Raw genomic sequence first — 22208 nt, forward strand, 5'->3', positions numbered from 1 at the left:
GAGAGTGAACCAATGAACAGAAGATCTCTCTGTCTCTCCTCCTTGTCTCTGTAACTCTCCCTCTCAAATAAATAAATTAAAAAAAAAACCCTCTGGGGAATGGGTTCAACAGATTTATTTTAAGTAACACCTGGGTGGTTCAGATACAAACAGCTAGGGGATCCCTAATGGAGGATTACTGGGGCAGGTATTTGTGACACAGCTGGTTAGGCTGCCACTTGGGATGCCCACGCCCCTTATTGGAGCATCATTCTAAGTATTGGCTATTCAACACTTCCAATCCACCTTCTTACCAATGTGCCTGCACCCCTGCCACCACAGGGGAGACCTGGAGGAGTTCCTAGCTCCTGGCTTCAGCCTGGACTAACCTGAGCAGTTGCAGACATTTGTCTGCACCAGTGGATGAAAGATCTCTCTCTCTCTTTCAAAGTAGATAAATTATTTTTAAAATAGGATTTTTGTGACTTGTAGGCTAGATTTAAAAACTCAGAGCTGAGATCCTGTCTATCTGTAGATTATAATATTTAAGGAGGCTAAAGATTTATTAAATTATAGAATTAGAAAACTTCAGAACATGTTTCATAAACAGTGACACAAAAATTCTAGACAAAATATTAGCAAACTAAATATAAAGATATATTCACAATTATCGAGTAGAATTTAGCTCAGCATCCTTTAAGGCTTATTTAACATTCAAAATTGAACTAATTTAATATAATTCATTAATAATGAAATAAAGGATGAAAGTCACATAATTAAGTCAAAAGATTCAGAGGAAAAACAATGAACAAAATCCATTATGCACCCATGACCAAGACTCAACAAACTAAACACAGAGGACTCAGATCCTGGATTGGTACCATGTCTCAGAGTAACTAAAGTGCTTTGAGATTCATCACAATGTTTCAACCAACTTTAAAAACCACTTCTTCCTAGGATACTCAACAAAATTAAAATGCCAAAAACCTAAGGAAGTAGATGACTTTTCAACTGCCTTAGTTATTCAAAGTTTATTAGGGAGATGGTAATTTATTATTTAGATTTATTATTTAGATTCTTTTTAAGTTGTTAGCTGAAAGCTGAGATAGGAAGATGGTGGAGTGGGGAGGGGGAGAAAAGGAGATATATAATATATATATATATATATATATATATATATATAGAGAGAGAGAGAGAGAGAGAGAGAGAGAGAGAAACAGATACTCACATACACTGTCTCACTCCCCAAACACCCCCCCAATGGCTAGCACTGGGATGGAGTCAAAACCAGGAGCCTGGAACTCAATCCAGGTCTTTCACATGGTTGGCAGGGACTCAAAAACCTGAGCCAACACCACTGCTTCCCTGGGTCTGCATTAGCAGGAAGCTGGAGTCAGGAGCCAGAGCCAGGAATTAAAGCGAGATGCTGTAATGTGGGACGTGGTCATTTTAACTACTAGGCTAAACACACATTTCTTATCATCTAGAGTCTTTGAAGTCTATTAAAAAGCATTAAAGAATGTCACAGGTCCATTTAGGTATTTATTCCTTGTTTATTATGTATTTCCCTACTTTAAAAAAGATTTATTTACTTGAAAGGCAGAGTAACAGAGAAAGAGACAAGGAGGTAGAAGGAAGTGGGGAGAGATGCAGGAATGGAAAGTGAGAGCTACAGAGATAGCTTCCAATAGCTGGTTCACTCTCCAAAAGTCTGTAATAGTCTGTAAAAGTCTGTGGGCTAGGCTGAAGCCAGAAGATATGAACTCCATCCTGGTCTCTCACACAGGTGGTAAAGGCCCAAGGACTTGGGCAATCTTCTATTGTGTTCTCAGATGCATTAGTAGGTCGCTGGATGGGCAGTGGAGAAGCTGGGATTCCAGCGCTTGGATATGGGATGCTGATGTTCCAAGTGGTGGCTTAACCCACTACACCATAATGCTGGCTCCTACTCTATGCACCCAAACAACCTAGTAGAAAACTCAGTAGCCACACAATAATACACCTGAGAAAAAAAATGGTTAGACGGCAACAAAAAAGCTCATTTCACACTCCCAGTTCCTAATTTTTGTCACATACTCCACCCTCTTCACCTGCTGCCCACATTCAACCTCCTCCTTTCATCATCCCTTTGCTTCAGCTACCCAGTAGATACAAGAGAGAAGTGACAGGGCCTTTATACAACACACTCACCAACACAAACGGCCTTGCCCTGTCTGCAAGCATACCCATGCCCACGCCTCCTTGGAGCTGGGGCACCCAACCAGAACATCTACAGAAAGATGTTACCAGCACGTTGTTTAAACCTGGCCTTCTAGTTCTTTAAGTTCCTTCCCAAACTCAAACTGTGAACTGGATTTTTTGCATTTTCTGTATAGAAAATGAGCCCTAAATTCCCAGTCTTTACCAAAGTAACTCTAAGACTTCAAGAAAATGAACATAGGGGCGGAGCCAAGATGGCGGAATAGTGAGGGCGCGCACCGATAGTCCGGGAAAATTTAGTTTAATAAAAGTGGAGTTACGGTAGTCTCAGAAAAAGGATCAGGAAAAAATTGCAGAGGAAACTCTTCCGGATCTAGTGGCTGTGATCTGGAGGACCTACGGGGAGTGCAAGGTCGCAAACCACGCGGAAGCCGAGCTGCGGGAGCCGTAGGGTCTGCGCGCCAGTGTGGGAAGGGGAGTGGATGTGATACAGACGACCAGCGGGGAGAGCAGGGACGCCCAGGGCTCTGAGTCCAAACATTGGCGCTGGAAGGGGAGGTGAGCTCAGTAACCCGAGACATTGGCGGGGAAACGGTGGTCAGAATCTAGAGGGAAGCGGACTTGAGGTGGGAAAGTTTACCAGACTGACTACAGGAGAGAAGGAAAAAAAAAAAAAAGGTGGGGGGGTACTGGTACAGACCAGTTTCTCTCTCTGCCAACCTTGCAAAGGCCAGCTAGAGACAAACAGAAGGTCCCACTCTGGATATACATAACAAAAGGGAAGAGCTAAGGAACTGAGGCACTACAATTCAGTAGCCTAGGCAACCAGTGGGAGTCCGCAGGAGAAACTGAGCCCACACAGACTCTTTGGGTAGAAGCCAGAGATCGGAAGCTAAATACCATCAATTCTGCTCAGCCTTGCAGTATTACTTACCTCCTGAATAAAAAAATAAAATAAAATAAATAAATAAATAAAAAGAGAGAGATTTACCACGCATAACCTGAGGGTGTCACCTTTGCACACCCGTAACCCGGAACAACCAAGCAGAACTCTCAGGCCACACCCATCTCAAGCCTCCAAGGCTCTTCCAAGCCAAGATTATGAAGATGATGAGATAGAAGAAATGCAAGATACGGATTTCAAAAAATTTATGATAAGAACATTTAGAAGTTTTCAAAAGCAAATCCTTGAACTACAGAAATCCTTATTGGACTGGATTGAAAATCTCTCTCACGAAAATGAAATTTTAAGGAAGAATCAAAATGAAACGCAGAAACTAGTAGAACAGGAAAGTGTGATAGTGAAGAGAAATCAAAATGAAATGAAGAGCTCAATAGATCAAATGACAAACACATTAGAAAGTCTTAAAAACAGAGTCAGTGAAACAGAAGAGAGAATACTGGACTTAGAAGACAGAGCACAGGAAAACATACAGTCAAACCAAAGAAAAGAAGAGGAAATTAGAAATCTAAATAATATTGTTGGGAATCTACAGGATACTATTAAAAAAAAAACAACATTCGAGTTCTAGGAGTTCCTGAAGGCATGGAAAGAGAGAAAGGATTAGAAGGCCTTTTTAGTGAGATACTAGCAGAGAACTTTCCGGGTTTGGAGAAGGACAGAGACATCCTAGTACGGGAAGCTCATAGAACCCCCAGTAAACATGACCAAAAGAGATCCTCACCACGACACGTTGTAATTAAACTTACCACAGTGAAACATAAAGAAAAGATCCTAAAATGTGCAAGAGAGAAACGTCAGATTACTCTCAGAGGATCTCCAATTAGACTCAGAGCAGACTTCTCATCAGAAACACTACAGGCTAGGAGGGAATGGCGAGACATAGCACAGGTGCTAAGAGAGAAAAATTGCCAGCCCAGAATATTATATCCTGCTAAGCTCTCATTTGTGAATGAAGGTGAAATAAAGACCTTTCATAGCAAACAGAAATTGAAAGACTTTGCCGCCACTCGTCCGGCCCTGCAAAAGATACTTAAAGATGTGCTACACTCAGAAACACAGAAACATGGCCATCAATATGAAAGAAGGTAAAGGAAGAAAACCTACCAGTAAAAGAGCATGGGAACCTCAAAACATATACTAGAAAATATCTCCAGGAAAATGGCAGGGCAAAGTCACTATGTATCAATAGCCACATTAAATGTTAATGGACTTAACTCTTCAGTTAAAAGACACCTATTGGCTGATTGGCTTAAGAAACCAAAGCCAACTATTTGTTGCCTACAAGAAACACATCTCTCTAACAAAGATGCAAGCAGACTGAAAGTGAAAGGTTGGAAAAAGATATTCCATGCCAACAGAAACCAAAAAAAAGCAGGTGTAGCCATATTAATATCAGACAAAATAAACTTTAATACAAGAACTGTTAAGAGAGACAAAGAGGGGCACTATATAATGATTAAGGGTTCAATTCAACAGGAAGATGTAACTACTATAAATGTATATGCACCTAATTACAGGGCACCGGTCTATTTAAAAGATATGTTAAGGGACTTAAAGGGAGACTTAGATTCCAATACAATAGTACTGGGGGACTTTAATACTCCACTCTCAGAAATAGACAGATCATCCGGACAGAAGATCAACAAGGAAACAGCAGATTTAATCGACACTATTGCCCAAATGGATCTAACAGGTATCTACAGAACTTTCAATCCTACATCTAAAGACTTTACATTCTTCTCAGCAGTGCATGGAACCTTCTCTAGGATTGATCACATACTAGGCCATAAAGCAAATCTCAGCAAATTCAAAAGAATTAAAATCATACCATGCAGCTTCTCAGACCACAGCCGAATGAAGCTGGAAATTAGCAAATCAGGAAACCCTAGAAAGTATGCAAACACATGGAGACTGAACAACATGCTCCTGAATGAACACTGGGTCATTCAAGAAATCAAAAACTTTTTGGAAGTAAATGAGGATAACAACACAAAATATCAAAACTTATGGGATATGGCAAAAGCAGTATTGAGAGGCAAGTTTATAGCAATAGGTGCCTATATCAAGAAATTGGAAAGGTACCAAATAAATGAGCTTTAAGTGCATCTCAAGGACCGAGAAAAACTGCAGCAAACCAGACCCAAATCTAGTAGGAGAAGAGAAATAATTAAAATCAGAGAAGAAATCAACAGGATTGAATCAAAAAAAAAATTACAAAAAATCAGCCAAGCGAAGACCTGGTTTTTTGAAAAAATAAACAAAATTGACACCCCATTGGCCCAACTAACTAAAAAAAGAAGAGAAAAGACCCAAATCAATAAAATCAGAGATGAAAAAGGGAACGTAACAACAGACACCACAGAAATAAAAAGAATCATCAGAAATTACTACAAGGACTTGTATGCCAGCAAACAGGGAAACCTATCAGAAATGGATAGATTCCTGGACACATGCAATCTACCTAAATTGAACCAGGAAGACATAGAAAACCTAAATAGACCCATAACTGAAACAGAAATTGAAACAGTAATAAAGGCCCTCCCAACAAAGAAAAGCCCAGGACCAGATGGATTCACTGCTGAATTCTACCAGACATTTAAAGAAGAACTAATTCCATTTCTTCTCAAACTATTCAGAACAATCGAAAAAGATAGAATCCTCCCAAATTCTTTCTATGAAGCCAGCATCACCTTAATCCCTAAGCCAGAGAAAGATGCAGCACTGAAAGAAAACTATAGACCAATATCCCTGATGAACCTAGACGCAAAAATCCTCAATAAAAATCTCGCCAATAGAATACAACAACACATCAGGAAAATCACCCACCCAGACCAAGTGGGATTTATCCCTGGTATGCAGGGATGGTTCAACATTCGCAAATCAATCAATGTGATTCACCACATTAACAGACTGCAGAAGAAAAACCATATGATTATCTCAATAAATGCAGAGAAAGCATTCGATAAAATTCAACACCCTTTCATGATGAAAACTCTAAGCAAATTGGGTATAGAAGCAACATTCCTCAATACAATCAAAGCAATTTATGAAAAACCCATGGCCAGCATCCTATTGAATGGGGAAAAGTTGGAAGCATTTCCACTGAGATCTGGCACCAGACATGGATGCCCACTCTCACCACTGCTATTTAACATAGTTCTGGAAGTTTTGGCCAGAGCCATCAGACAAGAAAAAGAAATTAAAGGAATACAAATTGAGAAGGAAGAAGTCAAACTATCCCTCTTTGCAGACGATATGATTCTTTACTTAGAGGATCCAAAGAACTCTACTAAGAGACTATTGGAACTCATAGAGGAATTTGGCAAAGTAGCAAGGTATAAAATCAATGCACAAAAATCAACAGCCTTTGTATACACAAGCAATGCCACGGCTAAGAAAGAACTGCTAAGATCAATCCCATTCACAATAGCTACAAAAACAATCAAATACCTTGGAATAAACTTAACCAAGGACGTTAAAGATCTCTACAATGAGAATTACAAAATCTTAAACAGAAGAGGATATCAAAAAATGGAAAAATCTTCCATGCTTATGGATTGGAAGAATCAACATCATCAAAATGTCCATTCTCCCAAAAGCAATTTATAGATTCAATGCAATACCAATCAAGATACCAAAGACATTCTTCTCAGATCTAGAAAAAATGATGCTGAAATTCTTATGGAGGCACAAGAGACCTCGAATAGCTAAAGCAATCTTGTACAACAAAAACAAAGCCAGAGGCATCACAATACCAGATTTCAGGGCATACTACAGGGCAGTTGTTATCAAAACAGCATGGTACTGGTACAGAAACAGATGGATAGACCAATGGAACAGAATTGAAACACCAGAAATCAACCCAAACATCTACAGCCAACTTATATTTGATCAAGGATCTAAAACCAATTCCTGGAGCAAGGACAGTCTATTCAATAAATGGTGCTGGGAAAACTGGATTTCCACGTGCAGAAGCATGAAGCAAGACCCCTACCTTACACCTTACACAAAAATCCACTCAACATGGATTAAAGACCTAAATCTATGACCTGACACCATCACGTTATTGGAGAACATTGGAGAAACCCTTCAAGATATTGGCACAGGCAAAGAATTTCTGGAAAAGACCTGGGAGGCACAGACAGTCAAAGCCAAAATCAACTATTGGGATTGCATCAAATTGAGAAGTTTCTGTACTGCAAAAGAAACAGTCAGGAGAGTGAAGAGACAACCAACAGAATGGGAAAAAATATTTGCAAACTATGCAACAGATAAAGGGTTAATAACCAGAATCTACAAAGAGATCAAGAAACTCCACAAAAACAAAACAAACAACCCACTTAAGAGATGGGCCAAGGACCTCAACAGACATTTTTCAAAAGAGGAAATCCAAATGGCCAACAGGCACATGAAAAAGTGTTCAAGGTCACTAGCAATCAGGGAAAAGCAAATCAAAACCACAATGAGGTTTCACCTCATCCCGGTGTGAATGGCTCACATACAGAAATCTACCAACAACAGATGCTGGCGAGGATGTGGGGAAAAAGGGACACTAACCCACTGTTGGTGGGAATGCAAACTGGTCAAGCCACTATGGAAGTCAGTCTGGAGATTCCTCAGAAACCTGAAGATAACCCTACGGTTCAACCCATCCATCCCACTCCTTGGAATTTACCCAAAGGAATTTAAATTGGCAAACAAAAAAGTGGTCTGCACCCTAATGTTTATTGCAGCTCAATTCACAATAGCTAAGACCTGGAACCAACCTAAATGCCCATCAACAGTAGACTGGATAAAGAAATTATGGGATATGTACTCTTTAGAATACTATACCACAGTAAAAAACAATGAAATCCAGTCATTTGCAACAAAATGGAGGAATCTGGAACACATCATGCTGAGTGAAATAAGCCAGTCCCAAAGGGACAAATATCATATGTTCTCCCTGATCAGTGACAACTGACTGAACACCAAAAAGGAAACCTGTTGAAGTGAAATGGACACTATGAGAAACGGTGACTTGATCAGCATAGCCCTGACTGTTAATGAACAACTTAATACGTTATCCTCGTAGTATTTTTTTGTCTGTTCTACTTAATATGACTGGTTTAATTCTGTTATTAATACACAGTTATTCTTAAGTGTTGAAATTTAACTGAAATGTGATCCCTGTTAAATATAAGAGTGGGAATAAGAGTGGGAAGAGATGTACAATTTGGGACATGCTCAAACTGACTTGCCCCAAATGGTAGAGTTAGAAACATACCAGGGGATTCCAATTCAATCCCATCAAGGTGGCATGTACCAATGCCATCTCACTAGTCCAAGTGATCAATTTCTGTTCACAATTGATCATAATGAAAGGACTAAGAGTCAAAGGGAGCACATAAACAAGTCTAGTGCCTGCTAATACTAACCGATAGAATAAATAAAGGGGAGAGCAATCCAACATGGGCAGCGAGATACACAGCAGACCCATAGAATGGCAGATGTCCTAAACAGCACTCTGGCCTCAGAATCAGCCCTAAAGGCATTCGGATCCAGCTGAAATGCCCATGAGAGTATTTTAGGCATGGAAAGCCAAGACACTCTGGAAAAAAAAAAAAAAAAAAAAAAACCTAAATGAAAGATCTCCGTGAGTGAGATCCCAGTGGAAAGAATGGGTCATCAAAGAAGGAGGTACCTTTCTCTGAAGGGAGAAGAGAACTTCCACTTTGACTATGACCTTGTCTAAATAAGGTAAGAGTTGGTGAACTCAAAAGGCTTCCATAGCCTTGGAAACTCATGACTGGAGCATAGGGAGATTACTGATGCCATAAACAGGAGTGTCAATTTGTAAAGTCAACAACAGGAGTCACTGTGCACTTACTCCTCATGTAGGATCTCTGTCCTTAATGTGCTGTACATTGAGATTTAATGCTATAACGAATACTCAAACAGTATTTTTCACTTTGTGTTTCTATGTGGGTGCAAACTGTTGAAATCTTTACTTAATGTATACTAAACTGATCTTCTGTATATATAGAAAATTGAAAATTAATCTTGATATGAATGGAAGGGGAGAGAGAGCAGGAAAGGGGAGGGTTGTGGGTGGGAGGGAAGTCATGGGGGGTGCAATGTAATCCATAAGCTGTACTTCGGAAATCTATATTCATTAAATAAAAGTTAAAAAAAAAAAAAGAAAATGAACATAAAAATGAGCGGCCCTCTCTTCCCCAAGTTTCAAAACCATTAACCACTTTTCCTCGGGGCAGTGTTGTCCTTGTAAACTGCAGAATGATTATTAGTTTTGACTCGTTGGCAAACAGCACAGTCTCACTCATTTACTCATCTACATACTGTCTAAGGCGGCTTTGGTATTACAATGGCTGAGATGAGTAATTGCGACAGACACTGTATGGCCCCAAAAGCCTAAAACAGGTGCTACCCCTACTGGTGATAATCAGGAGAAAGAAATAATTAATGTGCCTGTTGTGGGCTATTTATCTACACACTACTACTAATTTCAAACAACCCTCCACCAGACTACACCGAATAGGGAGCCAGCCTGTACCTCAGTTCCGATGAAGGCAGGACGAATATATAGACTGGCAGATGTTGAATAAGGGACCCACTCTTGATCTAATTTCACAAGTTGTTGAATACACTCCAAAAGCTCTTCCTTATCAAATCCCTGGAAGAGTGAAAAGCACAGCAAATGAGAAATTTTCTCTTACTATAGCATTATAGTCAGTGTGATCAAGGAAGCTTTTAGACTATTAAAATTGTAACAACAAAACCAAGCAAAATTATTTTTCTGTTACTGATTATTCCCCAAACAACAAGCAGAAATATATAAGCTCCATAAGAAAAATGAGAAATTAGATCCCCACCTATTACCATACTTGCAAATCAATTACAATTAGAATGTCTTTCATAAAAAAATCATAAAATATCTCTGTGAACTTCAGGTTTGAAAGGATTCTCAAAAAAAAAAACTGTACAACAAAAGTTATGAAGGAAATAAATACAATTTGACTATTTTCATCAAAAAATCTAAAGCAACAAACTGGGTGAAGTTACTGGTAACATACATACAACCAATACATCACTATACAATCAGTATATGTTAAGGTATCCTAAAAATCAGCAAAAGAGATAACCTTACAGTTAAGTGAAAAAGCAAAGAGCGGTTTATTTCTTAGCAGACAACCTTTTTCATATATTTGATGGGTGACAGCTTAAAAATAAGTTAAGTCTGGGGCTGGCACTGTGGTGCAGCAGGGTAAAGCCCTGGCCTGAGGCGGCAGCATCCCATATGGGCACCAGTTCTAGTCCCGGCTGCTCCTCTTTCTATCCAGCTCTCTGCTGTGGCCTGGGATAGCAGTAGAAGATGGCCCAAGTCCTTGGGCCCCTGCACCCAAGTGGGAGACCCAGAAGAAGATCCTGGCTCCTGCCTTCGGATCGGCGCAGCTCTGGCCATTGCAGCCATCTGGGGAGTGAACCAGAGGATGGAAGACCTCTCTCTGCCTCTACCTCTCTTTTAAAAAAATTTATAATCATTAAATAAATGAAAACAGATTTTTGTAAAAATGAAGAGTACGAATGGGAGAGGGAGAAAGGAGGGTAGGATGGGAAGTATCACTATGTTCCTAAATCTGTGTACATGAAATACATGAAACTTATATAACTTCAATAAATTTTTTAAAAAATTAAAAAACAATTGATACTAGGAAAAATCAAAAGATTTTACATTAATTTCCTTTATGCTACTATACTTCAAAAAATTTGAAAACTTTTTTCATAATTACAAGACTACAATTACAAACCTAACTACAAGATAAAATTAGGGGCCAGCACTGTGGTACAAAGAGGTAAGCTGCCCTTGCAATGAGGGCATCCTGTATTAGAGAAAGCTTTGAATCTAACTTACTGCTTATTTGCCTCGGAAGGCAGCAGAAAACGCTGCAAAATCTCAGGTCCCTGTCATCCATGTGGGAGACCAGGAAGGAGCTCGTGGTTCCTGGCTGGCCTGGTGTTGAGCTGGCTGTTGCAGTCATTTGGAGAGTCAATCAGTGGATGGAAAAAACCTTCTATCTTTCCCTCTCACTCTGTGCCTCTACCTTTCAAATAAGTAAGTCATCATAAGAAATGGTAAGTGATTGGCCTGGCGCTGTGGCATAGCAGGTAAAGCTGCCACCTGCAGTGCTGGCACTGGTTGGAGAGCCGGCTGCTCCACTTCCAATCTAGCTGTCTGCTATGGCCTGGGTGAGCAGTAGGAGATGGCCCAAGTCCTTGGGCCCCCACACCCACATGGGAGACCAGGAAGAAGCTCCTGGTTCCTGGCTTCAGATCAGTTCAGCTCTGGCCGCTGTGGCCATCTGGGGAGTGAACCAGCAGATGGAAGACCTCTTTCTTACTCTCTCTCTCTGCCTCAGCCTCTCTGTAACTCTACCTTACAAATAAAATAAATAAATCTTCTTAAAAAATAGTAAGCGATAAGCTTATTTTGTGACAGAAACAAAAATCTTGAATTTCATGCACATGAGGGATCATGGAAAATTTATCTCATGAAAAAACTATGCATGGATTTCAGAATGTTTTTGCACCAAAATTAATCTTCTCTATTTGCTATGGTCTGTAAAGGATTTGGCTCCCCAAACTCATAGACATTGAAACGCCAAAGTCTCACATTAGTGGCTATTGGATTAAAGCCAATGGTTGATGGATTACAGTGGAGACTTGATCCAATTTCAGTGTCTGAAGGCGAGGATTTAGGGATGTGGTTGGATTGGATCAGGTTGCCAGGGTGGAGCTCTATGGTCAACCCACGACAGTATACGAGGAGAGAACATACAGAGGGCAGAGGACTAGCGAGCTCCCTGTGTCGGTCTGCTTCCTGGTTCCAGGGAATACGGCCTCCGCTGGCCTGCAGCAGATGCTGACCCAATGGGGCCATGCAATCTTAGATGGTGAACCTCCAATCTGCTAGTCAAATAAGCCTCCTTCCTAGGAAGCTCCTCTCGGGAATTTTAGTTAAGCCATGAAAAGCTGACTGAAGTGTTTTTAATTCTTTTTCTACAAACCTTTGAAAATACCCTCACATCATTGTGCATAAAGGAGGGAGGTAAAGCCTGAATTACAAACATAAGCAGGAAAAGGAACAGCCTGGCTAAAAAAAGAGCCATTTCCTTGGATTTAGCTGTACCCAGACTTCTTCGACGCACAGCTTGGGCCTGGAGGTCAGAAACACAGAACACGTAACAGGAGAGAAGGGCATTTTTCAGTGGAAAAAGATCACCAAAACAACCTGAGACACTTCTTACCTAGATGTGAGCCTTAGGGGGTTGCATCTAATAAACTTTATAATCAATTCTGCTCCCTAACAATGCTATGGTCAGGATCCAAAGACCGTATAGAAGTCTTTTATAATATCTGTTTTAAATATCAAAACAAAATTTAAGATAAAAATAATTAAATCACTTTATATCGTTAATACCTAAAGCAATTAGACAAAACACCCCTACGATATCTGTGTTGCACAGATTTTGCATTTTCTACATTAAAATTTCATATGGTCCTGAGATCTCCTTATTTTTCTTATCCTGTATCACTCATATACACATTAATCTCCCCAGATACTCACAAAGAAATAGAAATACGGAATTGTTAAGTGGTGTTGATGATTTCCTTGCAAAACAGTTAAGAAAGAGTGTCAATGATCACACAGTTGGTACAGAACATTAGTCTCATTAATCAGAAATGAGAAATCCACGACCTTTAGCGAATCACAAAAACTAAATTTACCTACCGGCAACGTTGTCCTCACAGCCGATCGGAGCATTCTATCCATGTTGAGATTGGGTCTGAACAATCGGATCTTATTATCTACTCCTCGGAACGCCTTCAATCCTTCAAACAACTAGAGATATAAGAGAAATTCGTGAAAACAATGCCCGTGTGCAGCAGGCTGACTGTTCTATGGGCACTCATCTCACTCATCCCGAGAAGCTGTTGACATTGATCTGAACTTGATATTATTACTCTTAGCAAGAGAACAGTAAAACCTGCCCACTCACAGAGCATGAATTAACTGTCTCTCGACAACACACAGACACCAAAGCCTCCACGTCACTCAGCTGCCCTCAGCCTGCGAAACTGTCCATTTCCTTTAATTTCATGCAGCTCATTCGAACTCTAGATAGCAAACAATTTGGATGTGCAGAGCTGATGCAGTCCCCCAAACCACAGAAAGCTGGCACTCAAAGACTGTATGATGTCAAGGCTTTGTCTCCTTCTTCAAAATGTCACCCCAGAAAAGCCACTGTGGGGACTCAAAGATTCTGAAGTCAGTACACACTGATAAATACAGAACAAAGAGAAAAATCAATACTTTTGGTGGGAAACTTTAACACTCGTTCTCTAAGTGACTGATAGAACAAACAGGCTAAAATGTTCAGTAGAGATTTTGAAAACTTGAACAGAAAAACCTTATATGATGGCCATAGAGACCACAAAAATACAGTTTTTTTCACAGGCTTTCCAAACACAAGATAAGCCAGAATCAATACCAAAAAGATAACAACCAAATACCTGTATTTTTGAAAGTCAGAAATTCTTTACAAAGTAAACTATGGATCAAAGAAGAATACTAAGAATGAGAAAATATGTTGAATTGAATGATAATGAAAAGAAGGGCCCTTAGAGGTTTAGAGCCTAAAGTATGACATCACAAAAATGTAACCGTGCAGTACAATTAAAATGTACAAAGACATTGCATTTATGTCCAAATACATTAACTTATTAGACATAATAAAGCTAAAACTTCACTGAAAACCTTGAGGTTGTCAAACTGGACAGAGTTGACAACACCTGAAACAAAAAGATACAGAAAAAGATAAATCGTGCAAATATCTAAAATAAACCTAGTGACATACATACAAGTATTAATAAATACTAAACAAAATAGAACCTCAAGGCAAGACGTTGCTAGAGATAAAGAGGTAACTTCACAAGGTTCAATTTACTTCACAATTTAAAAAAACATACACTTAAAATGATTATTATCAAAAACACAGAAGATTGTAAATACTGGCGAGGATGTGGAGAAAGAGGAACTCGATGCAAATGTAAATTAGTACAGCCATTACAGAAAGCTGTAGAGAAGCTCCTCGAAAAATCAGAAGTGGAACTATCTTATGGATCCAGCACTCTACACCCAAAGGAGACAGCATGTCAGTGAGACACCTGCACTCCATGTTTGTTGCAGCATTATTTACAATAGCCAAGATATGGAATGAATAAAGGTGAATGAATAAAGAAAACCTGGGATATACGCACACAATGGGATACCAACCAGCCTTTAAAAAGAAGGAAACCATAGCATCTGGGACAACATGGCCGACCTGGGAGGATACCAGGCTAAGCGCAAGGAGCCCAGCACTGAGACAAACTGCGCATGCTCTCACTTAAACCAGGACTCTGAACGTGAAAACCCATAAGTGTTCAGAGTAGCACAGTGATTACTAGAAGCTGGGGAGAGGAGATCGGTAGGGAGAATTTCAGCTAGAAAGACCTTTTTTTTTTTTTTTAGATGTATTTATTTATTTGAAAGGCAGAGGCAGAGAGAGAGAGAAGTCTTCTACCCACTAGCTCACTCCCCAAATGGCCGCAACAGCCAGAGCTGTGCTGATCTGAAGCCACGCGCCTGGAGCCTCCTCCAGGTCTCCCACATGGGTGGCAGGAGTGTAAGCACTTGGGTCATCCTCCACTGCCTTCCCAGGCCACAGCAGGAAGCTGGATCAGAAGAGGAGCAGCCAGGACTTGAACTGGTGCCCACATGGGATGCCAGTGCCACAGGTGGCATCCTTACCCACTACGTCACAGCGCCGGCCCAGAAAGAGTAACTTTTTGAGATTAAAATGATTGAAGTGAGATGATAGGTTTGTTAACTAGCTTTATTTAAGTAATCTGATGTTACATATCTCAAAACATCACATTGTATACCATAAAAATATATGCGATTATTATTTGTCAATTAAAAGATATAGAAAAACAAAAAAGTGCGTATACTTAATGAGGTAGTTCCATATATATGTAAAGACTATAAAAATCTCATTGAGCAATGCAGATTAAACATACACAAAAGAATAACAAAACATGACAGATTTATTTCTGAATTAGACTGGTTTAATAAAAGAAAATGTGATTTTTTTTTTTTAACAGGCAGAGTGGACAGTGAGAGAGAGAGAGAGACAGAGAGAAAGGTCTTCCTTTTCGCCATTGGTTCACCCTCCAATGGCCGCTGCGGCCTGCGCGCTGCAGCCAATGCATCGCGCTGATCCAAAGCCAGGAGCCAGGTGCTTCTCCTGGTCTCCCATGGGGTGCAGGGCCCAAGCACTTGGGCCATCCTCCTCTGCACTCCCAGGCCACAGCAGAGAGCTGGCCTGGAAGAGGGGCAACTGGGACAGAATCTGGCGCCCCGACCGGGACTAGAACCCGGTGTGCCAGTGCCGCAAGGCGGAGGATTAGCCTATTGAGCCACAGCTGGTGCCGGCCAGAAAATGTGATTTCACAACAGCATTTGTGATTTAAAAAACCTAGGCAGTGATCTCATTTGATACAGCACATGTTTCTAATAAAATCACATATTCATTTATGATTTAAAAGTTTTCTTGGACGCAGGCATCTAGAGCAATGGTTAAAACTCCACTGTGGTGCCCAAAGCTCATTTTGGAGTGCTTGGGTTCAAGTTCTGGCTGAGTCCAGCTTCCTGCTAATGAGCACCATGGGGGCAACAAGCATTGGTTCAAGTAATTGGGTCCCTGCCACCCATGGGGGAGACCTGAGTCCCAGGCTCCTTCCTTCTTTCTAGATCAGGCCTGACTGTTGAGGGCATTTGGGGAGAGACGAGCAGATGGATGACCTCTCTATGTGTCTATCTCTCTGCCTTTCAAGTAAATATTTTAAAGTTCTCTAGGTAACAAAGAAAAAAAGAGTTCTTTTAAGTGACAAAGTATATATAAACACGTGGCAAAGATGATGATTAATGGTCAAACACAAAGATTCCCTTTTCAAATTATCACAAATGACTTGCTGTAACCACTTAATCAAATAGTACAGCATCAGTATAATAAGGTTAAGAAGAATGAAATAAAATATAAGGTCTGGAAAACAAAGCTGTCATAGATCATGGAACATAAATACTATTATTGAATATATAGAAAATCCAGATGGAATGATGGATAATCTTTTGAGATTATTTGTTTAGGCAAAATGGCCAGATGCAAAATTATATTCCTATATAATAGCAGTAGTCAAAAACCAAAAGCACTAATTATAATAGAATTAAAATACAGTAAATTACTGGTTCAGGCACTATGGTGCAGTGGTTAAGCCACTGCTTGGGACTCCTGCATCCCCTATCAGAGTGTCCTGTGAGTTCCAGACACTCAATACTTCCAATTCAGCTTCCTGCTAATGCACCTGAGAGGCTGCAGACGGGTTCCTGCCACTCACATGAAAGATCTGGGTGGAGTTGTTGGCTCCAAGCTTTTGCCTGGCCCAGTCTCAGCTGCTGCAAGAATTTGGGGGAATGAACCAGTGGGTTAGTTCTCCCTCTCTACCTTCCATTCTCTGTCACTCTGCCTTTCGAATAAAGAAATAATTCACTCTTTTTTAAAAAGGAACATTTTGGGGATAATGGTGGAAATCTAACAAAAGTCAAAGACCCAAAAGGAAAACACAACCTTTTACCAAGTTATGACCCCTAAACTGATTTCTTTTCATTTGTCTTTAGGATTTACTTATTTATTCTGAAAGGCAGCATTACAGAGAGAGTTACAGAGCCAGGTCCTCCCTCCGCTATTTCACTCCCCAAATGGCCGCAACAGCCTGGACTTGAACCAGGGTTCGCATGAGATGAAAGCATAGCAGGCAGACGTTTAATCTGCTGTGCCACGTGGGAAAGAGAATGGCTACAAACAGCCAAGGCACTGCTGAAGGAAGAAGAAGGCCTTGTCCTAGCTGAGACATTAAGACGGTGCAGGGCAACTGTGTAGGCAATCAAGCGTAACAGGAAAAGGGAACAGAGACCAAGACAGAAAAGAAAATGAAACAAAAATAGACACCTGTATACATGAGACTTGACTCCATTTATCAGAGGGCAAAAAGACAGTACAGTCTACGTGGATAGTACTGAGGGTCTGTAGAGGAAAAAAAAAAAATAGACCCCACCTCATACAAAAATTAACTTCAAAAAATATTTAAAGTCTAAACAAGACACAGAGAAAAACAGCCAACATAAAGCAAGCACTAACAGATTGCTCTGAATTTAAATGTTTCCTGCCATCAAAAAACCATAAAAAAAAAAAAAAAAAAAGAATGTGGGAGAAGATGGGGCCAGTGTTGTTGGCCACTGTTTTTGCACAGTGGATTAAGCCCCTGCCTGCAACACAGGTATACCATATGAGCACCAATTCCGATCCTAGCTGCTCCACTTCTCATCCAGTTCCCTGCTGATGCACCTGGAAAGACAGCAGAAGATGGACCAAGTGCTTAGGCCCTTGCCACCCAACGGGAGACCTCGGTGGAGTTTCAGTCTCCTGTCTTTGGTCTGGCACAGCCATGGGGATTACAGCCATTTGTGGAGTAAACCACTGGATGGAAGATCTCGACCTTTCTTTGTCTTTTCCTCTAATGCTGCCTTTTAAACAAATAAACATACTATTAAAAAAAAGAGAGAGAGAATGTGGGAGAAGATATTTATAACGTATATAACTGACAAAAGATCTATGTCAAAAATATATGAAGTACTCCTACAAATTGACAGATTGGAGAATTCCAAGATGGCAGAATAGGGAATAGCATGCTGTGTTAGTCTAGGAATAAGTAGTAAAAAAAAAAAAAAAAGAAAGAAAGAAAGAAAGAAAGAAAGAAAGAAAGAAAAATGTGGGGCCGGCGCCGTGGCTCACTTGGTTAATCCTCTGCCTGTGGCACTGGCATCCCATATGGGCGCCAGGTTCTAGTCCCAGTAGCTCCTCTTCCAGTCCAGCTCTCTGCTGTGGCCTGGGAGTGCAGTGGAGGATGGCCCAAGTGCTTGGGCCCCTGCACCTGCATGGGAGACCAGGAAGAAGCACCTGGCTCCTGGCTTCGGATCGGCACAGCACCAGCTATAGCGGTCATTTGAGGAGTGAACCAACGGAAGGAAGACCTTTCTCTCTGTCTCTCTCTATCTATAACTCTACCTGTGAAAAAAAAATAATAAAAAAGTTAAAATAAAAAAAGGCAAAAAAGTTTAAGAAATACATTGTCAGGGGACAGTTACAGAGAAAACTGCAGTAGAAATTCTACAGAAGCTACAGGAACACCGTGGGTCTGTGTGCAAGAAGTGGACGCGCAGCCTGAACATGAACACAACACATGAACACAACACATCGGGCAGATGAGAGCCCGAGAAAGTGACAGCTCTGGAGACCAAGGTGAGATGTTTAATCTGCCACAACTCCTGCCGCTGCTGATATAGCTGGAGGGCGAATGTGGCGTGAGTCCAGCCTGGAGTCCTAAGAGGGAGAGGTACCAGCAGACCCATAGGAAAAAGGGGGACACATTTCTCTCACCCCACCAAACCCACAACGGCACCCAGCAAATGGCTGAGAGGGTGGGCGCCATTTTGGGCATAAGCGGAAGTCCTTGTGCATGTGCATGGCAACTGGTTGAGACAAGATGCCACCTTCTCAGCAATACTGGTGGTGGTAGCTCTGGTACAACCGGCAGGGGAGAGGACGACATCTGGCCAGAGGCTACTGTGTACGTGTGTGATCCAGAGATTCTAGCACAGGGAAAAATCCACATTACCCGCTGAATGAATGGGGCTGGGAGGACTGATGGAATCCGTGCTCACACATGCTCAAAGTCCCCTGTCTGCCTGGGCTGGGTCACTGCCATGGGATCTGTGCTCACACATGCTCAGAGTCCCCTGGTTGTTTGGGGTGGGTCACTGAAGTGGGATATGTGCTCATAGCAAGGAGTGCACAAATCTTTTGTATGATTCATACTACAGTGCAGGTAAGTATTGTACCCACTAAGGACTAATACCCAGGCATTGATCACATTGGAAAAGAGATGAGGGTGTGACCACACCTCTTTTCTGTTATCAAGAGATCTACCATGTCCAACCTGGCTACTGAACCCAACCTGGACCAGTGACCAGAGATTCCTGGCCAAACCCAGCACACAACTGGGTATTCACTGAAAGAGCAGACATTCCACTAAGCCACAGAAGAATAGTTCATAGATAAAAACCATCTGAGGAAAAAATCAAGTATCTCTACAATTGTCTAAAATAAATGCAGAAATTTAAGAAACAAGGAAGACACCATGATGCCCCCAAAGGAATACAGCAATACATCAATATTAGAATGTGAAGATGAAGAGATTGATGAAATGCCTGAAACAGAATTAAAAGATTAATCATAGGATTACTCAGAAGCAATCAGAAGCTAATCCATTAATTAAAGAAATCCATAGATGACAAGAATAAAAATTTTTCCCATGAAATTGAGATTTTTTAAAGAGAAACCAAAATGAAATATTAGAAATGAAGGATTTAACAGATCAAATAAAGAATGCACTGGAAAGTCTTAACAGACTTGGTGAGGTAGAAGAAAGGATATGGGAGTAAGAAGACAAATCTTTAGAAATCTTTCAGTCAGACCAAAAAAAAAAAGAAATTAGAAAAGTAACAGTTTTAGAGATTTACGGGATACTATCAAATGACCAAACATACAGGTATTAGGAGTTCCTGAAGGTGTGGAAATAGGTAATGGACTAGAAGGCTTATTTAGTGAAATAATTATAGAAAACATCCCTGATTTGGAGAAAGAAAGGGATGTCCAAGTATAGGAAGTGCACAGAACTCCTAATAGACATGACCAGAAAAATCTTTACCATGAAACATTGTAGTTCAACTTTTCACAGTAAAACATAAAGAAAATATTCTAAAATGTGGATGACAGAAATGCTAGATTCCTTTCAGAGGATCTCCAATGAGACAGCTGAAATCTCATCAGAAACCCTACAGACTAGAAGAAAATGGTGAGAGACATTTTAAATCTGAAGAGAAAAAAACTGTAAACCCAGAATACTGTACCCTGCAAAGCTCTCATTTATGAATGAAGGTAAAATAACAACAAACAGAAATTGAGAGTTTGTTACCACTCATCTAGCCTTATAAAAGATGCTTAAGGATGTGCTACACACAGAAACACAGAAAGGTTGTTATTATTATCAAAGGAGGTGAAAACAGGAAATCTAGGAAAACTATGAAGGAAATTCAAAGTAAACAATAGGAATATTTATGGAAAAACGGCAGGGCCAAGTTGTTATTTATCAATAGTAACCTTGAACGCAAATGGTCTCAACTCTCCAACTAAAAAATATAGATCAGCTGAACGGATTAAAAAACAAGACCCTTCTGCCAGCGCCGCGGCACACCAGGTTCTGATCCTGGTTGGGGCGCCGGATTCTGTCCTGGTTGCTCCTCTTCCAGGCCAGCTCTCTGCTGTGGCCCCGGGAGGGCAGTGGAGGATGGCCCAAGTGCTTGGGACCTGCACCTGCATGGGAGACCAGGAGGAAGCACCTGGCTCCTGGCTTCAGTTCAGCGCGGTGCGCTGGCTGCAGCGGCCATTGGGGGGTGAACCAACAGAAAAAGGAAGACCTTTCTCTCTGTCTCTCACTGTCCACTCTGCCTGTTAAAAACAAACAAACAAACAAACAAACAAAAAAAAAAAACCAGACCCATCTATTTGCTACCTACAAGAAACACAACAAAAATTCATGCAGACTGAAAGTGAAAGGATAGAAAAATATATTTCATGTTGGCAGAAACCAAAGAAGAGCTGGTATAGACATCCTAATATCATACAAAATACACTTTAACTCAAAAATTGTTAAAAGAGACATAGAAGGGCACTATGTAATGATTCAGGAATCAATTAAACAGGAAGATGTGACTATAATGAATGTATATATACCCTACTACAGGGTATCTGGCTATTTAAAAGAAAAGTTAACAGATCAAAAGGGAGACACAGACTTCATTACAACAGAATTGTGAACTTTGACACCCCACTTTCAGCAATAGACAGATCAACCAGACAGAAAAATTCACACACACACAAAAAAAAAACAGAGCTAATCGACACTATGAACCAAATGGACTTAACTGATATCTATTGAACTTTTCATGCCTCAGTTGCAGAATATACATTCTTCTCATCACAGCATGGAACACTCTCTAGGATAGACTATATACTAGGTCATAAAGAAAGTCTTAGCAAATTCAAAAAAAAAAATGAAAATCATACCATGAATATTCTCTGACCACAATGGATTGAAGCTGGAAATCAACAACTCAAGAATTTCTAGAACATATGCAAACACATGGAGACTGAACAAGATGCTCCTGAATGAACAGTGGGTCAAAGGAGAAATCAAAAATTTTCTGGAAACAAGTGAAGACAATACATAACATCAAAACTCCTCAGTTAAAAGATACAGACTGGCTGAATGGATTAAAAAACAAAACCCATCTATTTGCTGCCTACAAAAGACACATCTCACCAACAAAGATGCATGCAGACTGAAAGAGAAAGGCTAGAAAAAGATATCCCATGCCAACAGAAACCAAAAAAGAGCTGGTGTAGCCATCTTAATATCAGACAAAACACACTTTAACAGAAAAACTGTTAAAAGAGACAAAGAAGGGCACTATATAATGATTAAGGGAACAATTCAACAGGAAGATGTTAACTATTAAAAACCTATATGCACCTAATTACAGGGCACCTGGCTATTTAAAAGAATTGTTAAGGGATTTAAAGGGAGATAAAGATTCAAATACAATAGTAATGGGGGACTCAATACCCCACTTTCAGCAATGAACAGATCAACCAGACAGAAAATCAAAAAGGAAACAACTGACACGATAGACCACATAGACCTAGCAGATATCTACAGAGCCTTCCACCCTACAGCCACAGAGTACACATTTTTTTCTCTGGCGCATGGAACTTTCTCTAAGATTGAC

General features: G+C 40.4%; 1 protein-coding gene across 4 annotated transcripts in view; it reads right to left on the bottom strand.

The window, feature by feature from the left end:
- BCAT1 (branched chain amino acid transaminase 1) overlaps nt 1–22208 on the bottom strand; it is a 138215-nt gene that overhangs the window by 58190 nt on the left and 57817 nt on the right. For all 4 annotated transcript variants that reach the window (XM_051850336.2, XM_070049507.1, XM_008259519.4 and 1 more), the window contains 2 exons: nt 12933–13043; nt 9696–9815 (listed from right to left, as the gene is read on the bottom strand). In XM_051850336.2, the coding sequence (XP_051706296.1) occupies nt 9696–9815; nt 12933–13043 (231 nt within the window). The remainder of the gene's footprint in view (nt 1–9695; nt 9816–12932; nt 13044–22208) is intronic.

Source organism: Oryctolagus cuniculus, chromosome 9 (assembly GCF_964237555.1).
Source record: "Oryctolagus cuniculus chromosome 9, mOryCun1.1, whole genome shotgun sequence".
Lineage (NCBI taxonomy): Eukaryota > Metazoa > Chordata > Mammalia > Lagomorpha > Leporidae > Oryctolagus > Oryctolagus cuniculus.